An 18,396-nucleotide genomic window follows, 5' to 3' on the forward strand; every position below is an offset into this window, starting at 1 on the left:
TGGCTACCAATATAATTCCTGCGGCAAGCACAACCTTCCCCATGAGTTATACACCAGTTTCTTGATAGCAGAGACACTGCAACTTGCCAGGTAGCTGTTGAGAAAGGTTGGTGCCTTCATGTTTTATCAGCCTTCAAAAGTGCTGGTTACTCTGCAAATGCTGAAGCCTGCCTCTGCCAGCTGGGCCGCCTACCCTAGCGAGTGGCAAGAATACGACCTCATCAGAAAGCCGATTAAATGCCTTAATGTTTAGGACTCCTACGTTACAGTAAGACACCCATAAAATGACCATGGAGAAAATGCATTGTAACCACTGGTTTATTATACAGGAAACTCTGCAAGTACTAAATTTACTATAAAAACATGCAACAACCAAAGAAGCAGGAAGAAAAAAAAAATGGAAAAAAAAAAAAGCCTCCAGCGTGAACAAGGTTAAGAACCATTTGTGCAAACTGATGTATTTCTGGCTTGGAGCCAAGTGGGGAGAAAAAGAAATTGTCACACATAGATTCCCAGAAGGTGTAACAGAAGATGCAGCACACTGTTGGAGGCTGAAGTATGTCAAAACCAAAATTAGCTATTAGTAGTTTCAGATCACTTAAGCAGAGTCTGCTCATAGGTAGTAGACTCCACAAAATTCTAAACACGGAAGCAATCACTGGTGTCTCTCTGCAACTTGTGACAGTAGGTATAAACATACTTGATTTATGAAGGGGGAAGGTGGCTTCAGCACACATGTAAGGATGCTGGCAACTTGACAGCAGCAAGCTTTAATTCCATAGAAGTAGAAGTATCTTTTCACTGTCATTAAAATTCCCATCTCTGAAAGTACCACTACCAGAATAACCGATTTTGATCAAACACAGTTGTACAAGCTTTATGCACGGCATATGTGAATTTCTTTCATTTTTTTTTAAATCCAAACTCAGTATACTTTGCCAAAAAAATACTATTTTATTTTTTGTCACAGGCACACAACAATGCCATGTTCTTTATTCAGACAGTATATATCTATGCATTTGTTTCCATGTAAAGAAATACAACAACAGGCTTTTGGTCAGTCTACCTATAGCAACAGCTGCTGCTCCAAGAGAGTTATTTTGCATTATCTGCAACTCCCTCTGCAACTGAGATGGGCCTGCTCAGCAGAACAAGCACAACTGCACATAACAATGACGTGCTTCTGAGGTAGGAATATCTTAACTGCTTTTAAATCATTAATTTTTTTATCATTTCACATATGTATTACAAATAAAAGGGAAAGCTGGTTACAAACAAAAACGAATACACACCATCTAGGATTAGTGTAAGAAAAGACCATTGTGGAGGTAGAGCTGTAAACCTGTGAAGCTTACAGCAGGAAAAACTTGCCATGCTCCCAAAAGCTCAGGCTTATTTCCCTTTGATAATGGTTTTAACTGGAAGATGTAATCAGTTACACCAGTAACAATAACAATGTAAAACTCTCCTTTAACTCCATGTATCGAACAGCTGTAACTGGCATGGTGGAACTCTCATTCTCCCCCATATTCAGGACATTTTTAACATTAATTTTCATATACACCTTATTTTACATAAATGCTCTATCAACACTTTCCCTATTTATACATCATTTTAATGTTTATAGCTTACAAGTTGTCTGTCAAAAAAATTTAAGAGTGTAGAGTGGATTTATCTGTGGTTTTAATATAAAGGCAATTTTACCACAGAAAGTTTTGATTTTTACCATGGAGCAAAAGGTAAAAAAAGCCACCTATAAGCTGGGAACATGGGTTTTGGCTTATCTAGGGGGGCAGACGGATGTTATCCTTCCCATGAACCCACAGCTTTGTGCTCTTGCTGGAGATTGTGCTAGTTCTTCCAGTGTGTTGTACTTCTGCTCCGAGAATGAAGGATGTTGCAAGAAACCGAGAGAGGGAATTAAACAAGACAGCTAAAGCCTCCTCACGCTGAAATACAGCAAATCTAAAAAATTCTGGATGGAATTGGTGCTACTCTGGAATTAAGGTTTAATTTTAGACTCAGAATATGGTATATTAAATGTACCCTTTACAATATCATAGCATTTGCCCTGAGAGTATGAAATAATATTTATTTCTTTTAGTTTACAGGTCGCAATGTATTGTTAGGGATGAATTAAAAAAGTTTGACACCAGGAACCATACTTCTCAAAGCAGCAGTTTTAGTTAATTGAACTGCTATCTTTCTTGCTTCTTCTTGAGTTAAGGGATATAAATTAGTCTATAGAATTAGTCTGTAAATAAATGCCTTCAATGAGTGTTATTTTGAGGAGAGGAGAGCTTACCTTCTGCAGAAGAGAAAATTATCTTTTCTCTTTTGAGGTACTTGCATTTCCAGGCCTCTGTGAGTTATAGGAAGCGATGACTACTTGGAGATGTCAGCTCTTTGTGAGGTGTAAAATCATAAAGTACAAGGAGAAATCATCAAGAATCGTAACGGAATTCAAAGTAGACTCTTGTAATCTATTCTTACAAACCTTCACACAGTACTTAGAAAGTCCTAAAGTTGAAAAGTAACAGGCTATCACAAAGGTTGTCTGAACGCCCTCCCTGCACATGTCTGTCTCTGGACTTACTTCTCTGAAGGTTATCCTGAAATTCATTGCTTCAATTTACAGTAATAAGGTTTGGAATAACTCCCACATTGGTTTAAGTTACATTAAATCACTGCCAGATATTTCTGACTCCTATTTTAACATGATTTGTCTGGAAATATACCAAAAATGAGTAACACAGTCATAAGTAATACAGTATTTGAGTCCAAACTATTAAGTGCCCACCCATTCACATTCTAATTTATGATTTTCAATGCTGTCCTTTTCACTGGAGTCATATAAACCAGTGACTAATTCCCACCATCAACAAATGTCCACTACAAATCAGCAGTAAGAAAGAAAAGGAAAAAATACACTGTGCAATGTGCTCATTCATTGTACAAATGGAGCTTTCAATATGCAGCACCAGATGTTCTGTGGTGTATCTTACATGAGCCTTGGGAATGGCAAGCTTTGTAACAGCATGCCTCCAGTCTTCTCTAGAAACAGAAAGAACAGTTGACACTAAGGCTTATAGATAAAAAAACCCAGTGTATTTTTATAATTTAAAAATCTGTTACGATGGGTAATGACCTCCTAAGAATACAAAGAAAATGGAACAGATAATCCCATGAATATTACTGACCACAGGTACAGTATATAGAGTGGGCTTGGTGAGTTAGCAGGAACCCTACTGAAGCACTCATAATTTGAAATCCTTGTAATTAAAGATGAAGGGAAGGGAGGAACAATCAGTTAGCATCTTAATCCTTCACCTGTATGCAAACTGACTTTCTAACTATACATTTCCTAGTACTGAGATTGGACTGGCTTTAAAGGTCTATGTAGAAAGGCTCTTCATTCCTTTGTAAGAACACAACCCAACTTTAAGAATGACAAATATACATAAAAATGCAGAGTACTTGTTTTATTAATACAATACTATTCTTAAAGCAGATCTTTAGCCACCTAATCTGATCACCACCCACCTTCCTGAGAATATTTTTCTCAAGATTACAACCTGCCTGTCAGGCTACCTGGCCTATTTCATCAGTGTAAGCTCCTCAACCTCAGCAACGTGGGCTGCTAGCAATCTTTTCCATAATGTTTGCAAGAGTTAGACATGCCACAGTTTCTTTGTGCAAAAGATATGCTTGAACACTGAGCTAGATCTCAAAAATCTGGATTTTGTTCTTGCTTCTGTAGGTCACCTTAGACGGGTAAGTTGCAAGGCCATCACTTTATTCCTCAGTTTCTTCATCTGTAAAATGTAAATATGTAAAATAATAATATTCATTAGCTTTTAAAAAACATTTTAGAATATACACTGTTAATTATCAAGCAGTGTGGATTCTCTCATAAGTAACACACAACTGCTAATACGACTTACCCACTTTCATATTAGCACCTTTATTTAAACGTTCACTGTTCTTACAGCAACATAGCAAAACACTCATTTCGTCTAACAGCAATTGCAAAAAAAAGCTTTTATCCAGCAGAAGCGTAATTAGAATAGTAAAGGTGATGAGATCGTCACCAGCTTTCAGTTTGAGGGCCCATCTGGTATTTTAAGTTCAAGTAACTGAAGTAGCAAAACCAGTTTCCAATTCAAGCCTGCCCTCCGCTGGCTTTAATGAAACACTGCTGATGAATTTTGCATCAATAGCATCTTCCCGTAATGAAGTGGAGGAACTAAATTAACAGAAACTGATACAATTTATTGATTGAGAACTTCAGTCAGCATTTCTTTTTAAAATTTTTTAACAGTAGTTTAATTTTAAAATTTATTTTTAAAGTCCTATATAGGCTTCCTGGCAGATACTTGTTCTTCAGGATTTCAAAAGCTCACCAGCATTTCAGTGGCTGGAACTAATATACAACATGGGAGGTTACATTCTGCACATGGTTTTAAAGACATTTCATAGAAAAACTGCAGAAAAATATTTTGCTATGATACAATTAACGATTTTAATACATAGTGCTATACGTACTAGTGCAGTACTAATGTCCTAAGAGACCAGCATGTCTAGTCTAGTCTAGTCCTCTGTCACTAGAAGCAGTCTTTCCCCCTAAGATGTGAAAGAACAGCTTTTATTACCGTGTTTATTTTAGAAAGAACTTCCCATCCCAAATCCCACAGGCAATTAACTCGCCTCTTAACTCAGGAGGACTCATTTTCCTTTCTATATTTAAAATAGGAAGGTAACTGGGGGGGATGGGGGAAGCTATCTTAGTTATACTTACTCACATAGATTCATCTAGCATGATTTCGACCCCTAGGTGACATTTGTGTCTGGAATACAGAATCTATACCATTATGCACTGGAGGATTTGATCAAGCTGAAAAGCCTCAGATTAATTTATCTTGTCATCTTCATGCTTCGTTACACTTAACAGCACCTAATCTCTTGTGACTGCTACCTTAAAATGAGTAAAATGTGGTTTCTTCAGATGTCTACTTAATATACACTTGAAAAAAAAAAAGAGAAAGAATTAAACTATTACAGAAATGCCATTTTACTTGGACCTGTGTGCCTAACAGACTTTATGAAGCAGAACATAAGGAACTTGCAGGGGTTCCTTGAACGTCCTCTGCTAAAATTCTTGCTGCAATGGCTATCGTTCAATATAGAACCTGTAGGAGTCCCTATAACATTTTACAGGAAGCGGTGAAAGACAACTAATCTGTCCTCACTGTTTTGTGGTGGCTTTTTTGTTTTGTTTTGTTTAGTTGGTTTCTTATTGTTTTTTTTTGGTTTGGTTTTTTTTTGCTTCAGGTAGGAAGCTATACAAAAATCTACTGAAATCTCATTAATCACTCCAGTGTGTGCTGGTACAGATTGTGCTCTTAAACTGGATTTCTGCACTCCCAGGAGATTACTGTTTGAGATTTTTAATAATCCTAACTGAAAAGCAGCAACACTGCCACACTGAAACACTGGTTCTTTTCCTGAAAGGTTACTGGTGTTCTGGTGTGTTAGTGGAAGGAGTCTAAGATGAACTTACAGATATGTTAATTAAGCTGTCAATACATAGAGAAGAGATACTTGTGTGCCTACTTGACAATATTTTAAAATTAATAAAATCTAAAAACATTTGTCTGGGCTAAATATGGCATATGATTATGCTAGAATCGACAGAGTCTGGGCAGAAATTATGTATGAAAGACAAAAAGGACAGCATTTTAAGAGATTAAGGTTTATGTTCACAGAATAGTAAAAACTTCATTAACCATGAGTTGCACTTCATTTAATCCTGATAGCGCTACACAAGACTTGCAAAGGAAGATCTTTCCTTGATCACCAACCCCCAGGTATCTGTGAAAGGCCTTAATTACTCTTCATTATAATACTGAATTACTGATTGTAACCTTCCATGTGCTGAAGATCTCAAAGAAATTTTCAGTGAAATCCGAGCTACTGAAAAGCGAAAAATAAAGACGGGCATAAATGCTGATACTTTTGTCAGTACCAGTTTGACTTCAGGTTCTGGAAGGCAGCTCTTCCTGGAGGGTCACCTTTAACAGAAGCCCATGCGATGCATCCTGAGCTTGGCGAAAGGAGGTGTGAACTGCTCCTTGCCTTGTTGGTGATGGTTAAGCCATGCTGAATCAGGAACATGACTAAAGGTTTGTCCTTAAGTTTCTGAAGTCAATTCCCCCAAAGCCGACAATCAAGATAAAATAATACCTATGTTCAGTTTATCTAACTGTTTTGTTCAATATTTAGATATACTGAGAAAGATTCAGTTTATACATATACATGACATTTACTTTGTTGACTGGGTAATCTTACCCGAGATCTGAAAATATACGTATTTTAACCTCTTGTATTATGCTCTGGACTCCATAATTTGCATTACAAGCTGTTAAAAAATGTTATAATGACAACACTAAAACCTAGACTATCTTTGAAGCAAGAATTAAAGCTATGCTTTAAATTTTATTTAAATTAAAACTATGCTAAATTAAAATTTAATTTATACTTTTATCTTAACAAACACCCTTCCTCTTTTGGAGGCACCAAAGGAAAAGGATACTTAGGGATATACACAGTAACTGAAACTATTTATTTTAGCAGTGACTCAAGATAAAAACCAGAACAAACTCATATTCTAGCAGAAAACCCAGACAGACCTGTTCCACATCCACCTGGTGCATTTCAACTCAGAGGTCCTTCTTTTCGCTTTACTACTTGTTTTCTCTTTGCTTATGATCAGGGGCTAATTAGTATCTTCTTGTTGTTGTTGTTGTAGTAAACATTTAGCTTGTAAAATTTGAAAGAGTGCATCCAAAAGCGCTATTGTAAATCAGTGAAGTGAATGCTGTGCATCAATCAGTTACTATTTTTAAGTATTTCACTGTCAGAAAAAGTCATTTCAGCAGCACGTTTTGGTTTTTTAGATGGATGCTAAGAAAGACTATTACAACAAATGCTCATTGAAGACAGGAAGCAGAATTTGACTTTTAATTACAACTGTTATTTTTCAAATACTCCAATTTATGTTCTGTTTCAAAAAGAACTATTTCGTTTTCATGTGCAATGCTGTCAACTGATTGCAAAGACATACATTCTTAGCTTCATGGTTGCCTCACCTTAATAAAATGTACTAAGGCCAGAATTAGTACAAAAATAAGTATACTAAGAGCAAAGACTTTTGGAAATCAGAATATATTCACTGTTTTCCTCACCTTGTTTCAATCACAGTAAAAATTTGCCTAGAACAAGCATCTCTTAAGTCCTTTAGAATCGTTGTAGTTATGTGTTGTTATAGTAACATATTCTTTAGCAACAAAAATCTACTTGAGATCTGTTGACAAATAAAAGGTTTAGTATCTTTAGAGGAAGATCCTCCTAGAGCTACTGAAACCTTCACTGCTCAGATGCCAAAAAAAGCTTAATTTAAAAACAAAGATTGAATAAATATGAATATTAGTTTTGGCCTCAGAAAATCCTTTAATCCATCAGGTTTTTGCGTATCATTGAAAGTATGCAAGGAATCAGATTATTGTTTTCATCCTCGGCCAAATACTGCAATCATAAAAACATGTATTTAAGAACTGTTGTGTTTTTAGAGGAACTACCAATAGTAAAAGGTAGCAGTATCTTTAAATGTAACAATTTTCATTATTAAATGAAGATGGGAAGAATGGGAAAGTCAAGTTTCAAACAACAACAACAAAGTTTTGCAACAGGTAACACTCAATTTTCAAGCACAACAGCAGTTCTTCTCAAAGGTCTCTAAAAGCATTTGATGAGGTTCTGTTGAATGCTGTCTCACCTCAAACTGCTGTGTCTCCTTCACTGGCCTTGGGAGCTGTAATGAAAAATAATGAAATTATTACTGTTTTGCAGTTAACTCCCCATTACCACTCAGTTTTGGTTTATTTTTAAATAAATAAATTTTGTATTGAATATACAGAATTACTACACTTTGCTTTTTGTTCCTACCACTCTGGTCAGTTTACTAATTTTCTTTATAGGCATCTGACAGCACCACTTTTCTTGGAAATATCCTGTATCAGACAGTGACTAGAGTACAGCCAACAAGTATCACACAGAAATTCATATAAAAGAGATTGTAATCTGGACAGAAATTTTTTATATGCATCACTGCTCTGTATTTCAAGTGTATTTTGAAAATATGTGAAATACAAAACCTCATGTACTCAGATCCAAGTAATCTAGGTCTTAACAACATTCAAGAGAAATTTTAAGAATTCTGACATTTCCCACATGACATAATTGGACAGCCTTAGTATTTTTTTATTTTGACTAAAGGGATTTCCATTTTTATTTGTCTCTCTGTGAAACAAAGGAGCAAGGAACACTTGCCAGACCGGTAGTACTGCAGGGTAGCTGTGATTTATTATACTAAATGAATGGGAATACTCAAATGGAATGGAAGAAAAGGACCATCATTAACAGGGCACAATCAAAACAGAAAGGCTAATCATAATAATAACGTGAAATAGAACATGTAGTCATAATATACTACCAATTTCACTGACAACGTAAAGGTTCAGCCTGTAATGGAAATCTGTTAAATACATCTTGCTTGTGTCCTTGTATTATTTATACTGATTTACAGTGTAATCCTGAAGTATGAAATGCCTACCACAGTATCTTTGAAATGTAAGTTCCTCCTAAATGGGATAAACTCAAAGTTTGTTCCCAAGCAGATGAATTTAATGCAGTTTCTTGAAGGGGAAATCTGAAAAGTGAGAGTGGTAAGAGTATAATGGAGCTCTGCAATGACTTCCTGTGTAGAGTTTACAGAAATTTTCCACAAACTTTTAATGTGCCACTTCACTTTGCCTCCCTCTTCAGCTTTCTGAGTTGCACGGCTTTGTAGTGTGTTGACATAAAGCCTTAGAGGTCTGCAATTCTTTAATGTGAAATCTACCCTTGGCACCAAAACCAGACAACTAAAGTCATCAGACTGAGTGACATTATTTCCCTGAGCCAGAGACTCATGCTTAAGTGATTCAGTCCTCTTTATAAGAATCTCAATTCTCTCCTTTACTCATAAATTCGAAACATTAATCTGGTTTACAATGAGTGTTAGTGGTATTAATTTGCTATGAAAACACAGCACCTGCAGAATTACTGCTAATCAAGTTAATAAAACAGGAGGGATTCATGTTCTTGTCCCAGTTAAAACCTCTGATTTTATTTTATTGTTGCTGCTGATCACACAAACTATGAGGCAAGAGAAATTCAAAGAGGTTTTTCGTAACAAAAAAAATGTCAACATATATGGTATTACTGTCTTTTGTCACTCCAGCAATTAAGGCTCTTTCTTTTCTTCTTTAATGAAAACATTTCAAGTCTTCATTATCAGCCATAAGAGAAAAAGAATAAAATAAATCCAACGTCCTTCACGGAAGCATTACAATAAATTACAAATGTGAACTAGCGCCCACAGCTTGCCTACAACATCCTACTTCTATCTTCTCGAGGCAAAGCTGCCTCTATCAATCTCTTAGAGTGCCCATTTCTTTGGGTATTACTTCTCCCTTCAAAACAGCTATTGTTTCATACCTAAGCATTGGCACCTTTGTTTTTAGGGGCTAATTTTCAATATTTCAATTATTTGGATAGTGCTGTCCCACCAGACTGAACTTGCAGGGAAGATGACTGATGTTCTCTTTTACCCTATGGCTGAGTCAATAGCTCACCAAAGGACTCTCAGACCCTCTAACATCCTAGGTGCCACCAGAGCCAAATAAAGGCACAGAACGCTTCTGGAGTCAGTACAAACCTTTGCTATTGGCATGCTCTGGGGGTTTTTTTGTGTTGTTTGGGGTTTTGTTTGGTTTTGTTTTGTTGCAGGGTGGTGGTGTGTATGTGTGTTGGGTTTTGGTTGTGGGTTGTTGTTTTTTTTTTTTTTTATTGCAGATATGATACAGATGCATGTTATGATGGAAGAAATGCTGTTCTCCAGTCACTTCTCTTAGTTTACAAATACCCTTTCTCAGCTTCAGTCTGTAACACTACATAAATTCAGACCATTAGCTATACAGAATAAACTGGTTTATTTGCATACAAAACACATGTACTTGTGCTTTTCTAGGCCACAGCAATGATTTTGTTTGCAAGAGAACTGTGGCAAAGAAATATTTATTTTCTTGCTGTTGATTTCCTGGCTTCTACAGTTAAATAAAGGAAATAACCTACAAGCTTTTAGTCAAACGTCAGAAGTAGCAAACATGAGAAATGAAAACTATCAAGGAAAGCTTCTGTGCTCTGAAAATTATTCCTTGACTTTATGTGAAGGCAACAAGAGAATCACCTGGTACACGTGGCACACTTGTGAATATCCTTTCTCAAGAACATCCACAATAAGAATATATTGTATCACATGTGACACTGTTAAACCAATTTATACTCGAAGGAGACAGAGCTGTCTAACCGTTGTTCAGTAAATTTGACCATCTGAATCCTACTTACACTAAAATTACCAGCATTTTAAAGAAAAATACCTTTCAAATTTAATTCCAGTACAGTGGGTCACATTTTACTGTAATATTTTGTGAGAGATTATGAACAAGCTGTGTGCTGTAACAAACAGTTGCTTTTGTACATTTAGAAAGAACAAGCTGTAACACCCCCCCCCCCGTTAACTACACTGTGGAAGCAGATCTGATTTAGTCTCATCTAGAAAGGAAAATCAATGTAATACAAACTGCTGAAAAATAGGTTCCTGCAGCAACCACTTCTCTTCCTTTGCAAGGGTCAGAAAAGAGAGCTCATTGGTTTGACCTTTTTCTCTTTTGAGTATGACAAACCATTACTGACAAATGAATGTGCCACTTGCACTACACTTTTTTGGAAGAATAGTACATTTGTCATTTTGAATGTCTACACAATTCTACTCATGAGTGTACTAGTTTGAAAAGTTTGACAACAGTGATATACCAAAAAACCTGAAAGCTAATGCAAACCTACAGATAGAAAGACTTGTTACCTCAAGTTAGAATTCCCAGCTCAAATGCATGACTAACCCTAAAATAATTTAACGATAGTTACATAATATTCAATTTCAGGAGCAGAAATACAGCAATCCACTGATGTACAAGTACCAGGCCAGATACGACAAAGTAGGAGTTATATGACCACATTGGTAAGTACAAACTCGCCTCTAATACCATGCAGAAAAAAGCAACAGACAAACAGCACTTCAGAGGCAGCTCTGTCTTTTATGGATGAAATATCTGTATTACTAGTTGCCCATGACTGCCACAGAAAAGTCTTCATTAGTATGTTCCAGCAATTCTGGATTCGTTAATGGAAGTATTCCATTAATCTGAAGGTACTATTTCTAAGTAACACCACCTTGGTTGCCAAAAAATGAACTGGAAAAAGCCCTACCTGCAAGATGATACTGGCAACACTTCATTTTTAAAGCGAAATGAAGACAACTAGCAAGTATTCTTCTGCCTATCCCAGCAGCTTACCTGCTGCAGGAAGAGTGGAGTAAGCCAAACTGATCAAAAACTTCATCAAGCAAAACTAACCCTCACAAAGTCAATTGACACAACACGTGCTCCCATTATCATCTGTCGCTATCTGGAGCACACTTTGTTGCCCCTAATGGCTAAGAATGTATAAAGAAAATATGTCACATGATCATGTCATATGCCATTTGACACGAAGGCATATTCTTTTGGGAAAGGTGTAGGTTCACAGTCCAGGCTTCCTACTGATGCTCATCTGCTCATTTGCTTAGGGATAAGCTATTCCGTTCATAAAGAAGCCACTCACAAACTCTAAGCCTCTGCTTTACTTGTTAGATATTAAATGTGTCTGTCACATGACTAGAAATATCGATGTATCTCATCAACACGTTTAATGCGCACGAAAGTACAGTGCATATGGACTGGCTTACATAAGGAAAGGCTATTTGTGCATTTGGTAACACAACAACATGTTTATGCCGCCACAACACCAAAATACTTCTTTATCCCCCACATTTTGATTATTGGTAGACTTACCGTGGCAAAAGCAAGCTGCAGACTGCTAGAATCCTTCACATGGCTTGCAGCTGGCTACCTGTCCATACCTGGAAAGCAAAGAGCAAGCTGTAAGCTCATGTTCTTATCATCCTGGAATGGCAGAGCACGCATCCACACACTGGAAGAAGAAATGTGGTATTTGTATAAGAGATATTTATTACAGCCCTGGATTCTATTTTGGATCTAAAAGCACTGACAAAATGGCTACAGAACTTCAAGTAATTGCCTTAGGCAAACCAATACATAACATGCAGAGCTTTAACTGTGTCTGGTCAATAAATCACGACTATGAACAAAACCGAGTAGGTTTCTGCAGTGTCACAAGGACTGACTTCTAAAAACTTTGGTTTCAGAGTTTCCATATGCAATTAAATTCCCTCTAAACTATGACAGGAGTTTGATGTAGTTAACATGGGCAATCTGTATCATGTCTGTTAAGTAACTCAGCCCATTAGCAATACTAGGAACCTGAAGGCCTGGCTCTGGCACTACAGCAGAAGGTAGCAGGAGGCCTGAGAAAGAATGAACATGGTACAAATGCGACACAACTCAGGGAGTCAAGGGCAGCGCCATCACACAGCACGACGCCCCGCCGGCAGCGGTGCCAAACAGACAAGAGCTCGGTGCTTTGGGCACTGCAAGGGGCCCTGGCAGAGGCCACTCAGTCACTAGATAGACAAGAAAGGGCCTCGGTGCTTACGGGGGCTCTGAGTCTGTAAGGACAACGGGCTCTCAGCGCTATATTGGCTTTTTTCAACGTTAGGTCTGAAAGCAGAACGCCTCTCCCCATACGGGCAGCCCGGCTTTCACCGCCAGAACTTGCCCGGCCCTCCTGCGTGCTTCCACAGGCCGCACACCCCGCACAGGCACGTCCCGCTCCGTCCAGAAACGCTTCTCTTCTCCCTGCACCGCCACCTGTCACTTACCAGACGCCACGTCCCAGCCTCCAGAGGGGCCTGCGCAGCGCGCGTACCTCGACACCTCCGGGAAAGAAACACGAACGCGGGGCCCAGAGGCAACACGAAGGCGGCCGCGCCCCCTGCGACCCCCCGCCCCCCCCGCCCGGCGAGCCGGACCCCGCGGGCGGCCGCGCATGCCCGGGGGCGGCGGCGAGCGGAGGGAGCCCCGCGGCCGCCATTTTCTCGCCCGTCTCAGGGAAGGGGCTGTCTCCTCCCCGCGACCCGGCGGCGGCGCCATGGAGGCCCGCCCCCCGCCGCTGCCGCAGCGCTACCCGGGCGGCTGGGCTCCTCCTCCTCCGCTCTCCCCCGCCGCCGGCATGCCGAAGCTCAGCAAGGAGGCCAAGCAGCGGCTGCAGCAGCTCTTCAAGGGCGGCCAGTTCGCCATCCGCTGGGGCTTCATCCCCGTCGTGCTTTACTTAGGTCAGCGGCGGCCGGGGCGCCGGCCGTACTGCGGCGCGGGGGTGGCGGTGGCGCTCGGCGGCCGGTGGCGAGGCCGAGGCCGGGGCCGGGGCGGCCGGGCGCGCCCTCCCCCCATCCCGGCCCGGCCCGGCAGCGCGTGCTCGGGGCGGGTGGGGGGGTGGAAGGGAGCGCGCGCGCGTCGGGGAGAGGCGCCCCCGGGCTGTGCGGGCCTCGCCGCGCATGCGCGGGCGGAGCGGGGCTGAGGGCCCGCCGGTGAGGCGGCCTGTGGGAGCCGTGGGGCAGGGACGGGCCTTGCCCTTGGCCCTGCTGCGCGGTGGCCGTGGGGCGCTTCGTTTCTTTCTCTTTTTTTTTTTTTTGTCCTTTAAAAAGCTTTTTCTGCGCCCTCCCCTGCCTGGGCGCTGTTGCCGCGCTGGGGCGCGCTGAGCCCGCGTACGCGGTGAGGAGGGGGCGGGCCCCGCGGGAGCGGCCCGGGACTGCGCCACCGGAGCGGCTTGGCGGCGAACGGAGCCGTGATTTAATCATGCTGTGATTATCGGTGACCGACTGGCCTAGCTGCCAGGCTGTGTGTTTCTGGCAGCAGGGCGTCCGTGTGCGAGGAGAAAGCTGTCTGCGGCCAGGAGCCCCTTCGTGGTGCCGCGGGGGTTGCCGGCCTCTGCCTGAGGTTGAGTTTCCAGCTAGGTGCAGGTCACAATCTCTCCCGAAATGGCGTGGCTCCTGTTTCCGAACTGCTGTGGAGCATTCAGGGGATGCTTTGACATCATGCCTGGTGCCCAGGGTGTATTTCACTTGCTCCTGTCATGGGTCTGGCTAGGCATCACCGCCACATGATAGCTGTCCTGCAGAGTTTGGGCTGTATGCCATCAGCTGTCCGTGTTACAGAGCCTGACCTACTTAAGACTTCCACTCCCTGTTAGAAAGCGGGTTTGGATTCCCACCACCGCCACCACAACCACCACTTGGGAGTATTCTACCTGAATCCTTAAAAACCACCGAGGAAGACTATCCTGGATGTAGCTACTTAAGCACATGTGCAGTAGCCGTGACACACTTGTTCCTTTCTTGTGTGGCAAGGGGCCCCAGCAAGGCTAATCCTCGTGGTTCACCTGGTTTATTTTCTGCCCAACTCCAGTGGGTCTTTCTGGAAGAGCATCTAAAACGGGCAGGCACCTCTGCCTTGAATGCAAACCTGAAGGAGGGTTGGGAGCTTAATGTAATTACAGTCAAAGCTGATAGGTTGTTTTAATTAATGGAGGAGAATGCAGCCTCCAATTTGAAGGGCTTTGATTGTTCACATAGTAGATAGCAATCAGGAGAAAGTTGGTCTTTTCAACAGTCGCATACAGGCTTTAACAACTACAGGTAAAAGAGGCCACTTCAAACACTATGGAAAAACACTAATTGGCAGTATTGGGTTTAAGTTTAATTGCACTTCCATTTTTAGTTTGTCACTTGTTTTTGGGTGGGAATTGCAGCAGTGTTTTGTGGCCTGATTTTGCTCTTGCTGAATTTTTGTTTTGATTTTACTTTTATGACAGTATCTATGAATATGGGAAAGATGCTTTTGTTCTCAGGGACATCAGAGGAAGTAAGTTAAGTCATGTAAAGCCATGTCGTTATATTTGAAGTTGCACTGATATCAGGGTACCTTGTATACTTCTGTTACGTAGCAGTGAGAAACTAAGTTGTAGTAGTTTAGCTTCATAACTCCAGAAAATAAGTGTGCTGTTCCACATCTGCATTGCCCTCTTACAAATTTGTCTGCTGTAATGAAAGGACATTAAGTGTAAGCAGATGGGAAGGAGATGTGCAGGTGCCAGTTTTGCTTGCCATAGACATTTGGAGGTGGCATTTACTCAAAGTCTAGAAATGGAAGAACTTTTTTTGTACTGGGATTACAGTTGAATCTGGGAGGGAAGGTGTGATGCAGTGGAAGGGCCGGGGCTACACAGTCTTGGTGTCACTGATTCAAGGTAAATTTTTGTATTGACCCCTGTGTATATGAAATACATGCTAAACTAAACACAGGCAAGGAAACTTTGGGAAATTTTGAGCTTTTAACTTTCTCTGAAAGGCTTTCTAGGTCAGCATGGGATGCTCAGGGGATGTATAAGGGAGCCTGGTATGTGCATGTGCAATTATAGGTAATTGGTCAGGTTTTGGGTGTTTTCGTTGTATTTTGTTGTAGTTTTTTTGCTTTGAAGTGGCTGCCCCTGTTAAGTAGGTAAATTAGACCAGTACAGTTTTGTTGAACCTGGCTTCCTTATTTGAAGGTACTAGGGGGGAAGAAAAGCCAGAAACATTCACACACACAAAGTGTAACTCCTAATACAACTTCATGAATTTTAAAGCAATTTTGCTAGACAGTATGGCAAGCGAAGAAAGTGGGTGAGGGTGCTGAATACTCTCAGATCACACAAGGTTATCTTCAAAGAGTTAACCTGTTCCCCATGAAATTACTGGAAGTTTTTTCGTTAACCTTCATGGCCTGTGTTTCAGGCAAACTGGCGTTAATTATTTATTTGCGGTAAACAAGGGAAATAATGTATTTTTTCATGTAACATCCATTTCTAGATAGCAGATGTAGGAGAGAGTGTGTTGAACAGTACATGAATTGCGTGATTACACTTCAAGACTTTTACAGTTCAGAGGGCAAAGATATTTTATACACTGAACGTTCAGTTGCTTCTCTAGCATTAGTTTGCTTTAGTGAATTGGTACTCGAGTCATTAGCTGAGGATGAACTCTTTGTTATTAACTCTGTCTTAGTTTTCCTGGGTGTTAGTAGGTTGATAAATACTGTGTTTCTTTGCAAGCTTTAGTACTAGATAGCTTTTCAAAAAGTGCCAGTAAAAATGGGAGATGTTAGGTTTAATTGTATTTGACATTTAGAATTCTGTCAGCCTAAATTGAGTGAACTGTTACTGAAATATTTCTTCTAAGTTCTGCATTGGATGTCGTTGCAGAACATTGCCTGTTAGGACTCAGGATGCTTGCTTATAGCAGTTGTAGGTGTCACTGTTGGTACTGCCTTTCTAGGTTGTTTTCTAACCAGCATTTAAAAATCGGCGTGGTTTTGTGTTGTGTTGGTATGTATGTCTTGATCTTTGGGGTAGATAACTTTCTCCATCTCACATAGCTAGTTGGCCCTGAATTTTAAGTCAGGTAAAGATGCAGGTAAGAATTAAAAGCAAAACAAAATTGCCCTGTACACTTGTATTTATTTTCTCTGCTTTCTAACCCTGATAAGAATGTGCAATTTTTATTCAGGTTGGTACACAGCTTCATGAATCACGGTTCTCAGGAGGTCTTCTTTTTTATTGCAGTTTAATGGGCTGGAATAATTTGATAATGATTTAACTATGTCAGAATTTGCACATATTTATATATATGTATGTTTCACTTCAGGTTTTAAGAGAGGTGCGGATCCTGGAATGCCTGAGCCAACTATCTGGAGGTATGTATTGGTTCCGAATGTACATGCAAACCCAGTGCAGGAAGTTGCCATTTTGGGTGTAACCTCTGGACAGCAACAGTTGCACACATTGCTTTCATCCATTGTTTTTGATTGTTTAGGGTAAAAGCATAGCAGGTCATGGTTTTTGTTTCTTCAGAAATCCAGACAAGAAGACAGCAGAATACAAGTTATTGGGAGGGCCTTTCTCTTAATCTTGCATGGCTTTTACTATATGGGACATCCTGTACCTTTTGAGTGGACACTAGTCTGTTGTAGAGCAACAGTTTATGCAAGTTTGTGCACTGAGGAATAACTTTTCAGCTTTCTAGCATGAGTTTAACAAAACCCAATCTCTTGCCTTTGCAAATATGGTAGTAACACTGCATAAAAGCTGCATGAAGTGAAGGGCTGTATCCTTCAATGTTAATCATTGTCTTGAAGCAAAGTGCATTTGCTCACATTGCCTCTTCCTTCTGGAACTGTTTAGTGCTGCAACGTCATGACGTTAGTAATACCTGAATTCTTGTGGTATTTGAGTTTTACTGGATGACTTCCGTGGGTGAGACAAAGTTTTGAAGTGTGACTCTTCTATTTTTCTTGAAATAATTGTGGTTACTGGGCAGAGCTAGGTATTGCTAAGACAAGTAATTGATGGACTGTATTGTTTGCAAAGTCATATATTAATGTTCTAGCTTCACATAGTTATAATGTATAGAAAACCGGGTGCCAAGATCATGTTGCAGTTTCATTAAAATCCTCTGTTGTCTCAAGACTAACTTGCTGGAGGTTTTTTGTTTATTGACACTGTTTCTATGTTTAGCTTCAGTAGCAGTTTGAGACTTTTTCCTGGTTCACTGGGCGTGTCTCTGCACACAGTAAAGTATGTATTGCATACCAGAATGTATGTACACAGATACCAGAAATGTGTTTGGTTTAATCTGAAGCTTACAGATGCTCATTTTTCTAAGCACGTTGATGTTCTGTAGACTGAAATTTTACTTTAAAGGTGGCATTATTTCCGTATTTTGGGGGCTGGCATTTGTTCCGTACATTTACAGGGCTGTTCCTCCAGGCTTGTATTTTACAAATATCCATTTAAAAATGAGTACATGCTGCGAATCTGACTTCGGTTTCCTCCCCCCTCCTCTTCCAGTCTACTTTGGGGATGAAGGATGTGGTGGTCCTGTTCTAGAGCCAGCCGATGGACAGAGAAAGTGTCTGAAGATACGTACATTCCAGAGGATGAGGTGGACACTTACACCAGCTGGCTCAATCAGCTTGCTAATGACATAGGTTGTACATACAACAAAATGGAATTTATATGGACCTAACTTATTTGCATTACAGTGTAATTAAATAAATACAATTTGAATGGTTACGCATTTGTTTTTAAGTCTTTACATAATTAAAATGTAGCAATTTTTATTACACAAAGGATAACCCGTTGTGTGGGTTTTTGGGTTTTTTCCCCAAAATATGATGACATATGATC

The 18,396-nt window shown here is 40.3% G+C and overlaps 1 protein-coding gene, 2 long non-coding RNA genes and 1 other non-coding gene across 8 annotated transcripts; 2 read left to right on the top strand and 2 right to left on the bottom strand.

The window, feature by feature from the left end:
* Positions 1-302: 302 nt before the first annotated feature.
* Positions 303-13,435, bottom strand: LOC106631568 (uncharacterized). Of its 5 annotated transcripts, XR_003562898.2 has the most exons (5): positions 13,045-13,273; positions 12,051-12,118; positions 7,835-7,870; positions 2,306-3,815; positions 303-1,876 (listed from the first exon to the last, which is right to left on the bottom strand). It is a non-coding gene; the product is annotated as an uncharacterized LOC106631568 (long non-coding RNA). The 5 variants fall into 5 exon arrangements; XR_008731657.1 differs by lacking the exon at positions 13,045-13,273 and adding an exon at positions 13,303-13,435 and having other exon boundaries at positions 303-3,815; XR_003562897.2 differs by having other exon boundaries at positions 303-3,815; positions 12,998-13,279.
* LOC114017707 (small nucleolar RNA SNORD93) lies at positions 7,493-7,580 on the bottom strand. Its single transcript, XR_003562923.1, has one exon. It is a non-coding gene; the product is annotated as a small nucleolar RNA SNORD93 (small nucleolar RNA).
* Positions 13,303-18,282, top strand: TOMM7 (translocase of outer mitochondrial membrane 7). Its single transcript, XM_055706615.1, has 3 exons — positions 13,303-13,450; positions 16,856-16,904; positions 18,058-18,282. The coding sequence occupies exons 1-3, from the start codon at positions 13,348-13,350 to the stop codon at positions 18,071-18,073; spliced, it is 168 nt and encodes a 55-aa protein (XP_055562590.1). The 5' UTR covers positions 13,303-13,347; the 3' UTR covers positions 18,074-18,282.
* LOC129735804 (uncharacterized) lies at positions 13,458-14,844 on the top strand. Its single transcript, XR_008731659.1, has 2 exons — positions 13,458-14,227; positions 14,282-14,844. It is a non-coding gene; the product is annotated as an uncharacterized LOC129735804 (long non-coding RNA).
* Positions 18,283-18,396: the final 114 nt, after the last annotated feature.

The sequence above is a fragment of the Falco cherrug genome, chromosome 4 (assembly GCF_023634085.1).
Source record: "Falco cherrug isolate bFalChe1 chromosome 4, bFalChe1.pri, whole genome shotgun sequence".
Lineage (NCBI taxonomy): Eukaryota > Metazoa > Chordata > Aves > Falconiformes > Falconidae > Falco > Falco cherrug.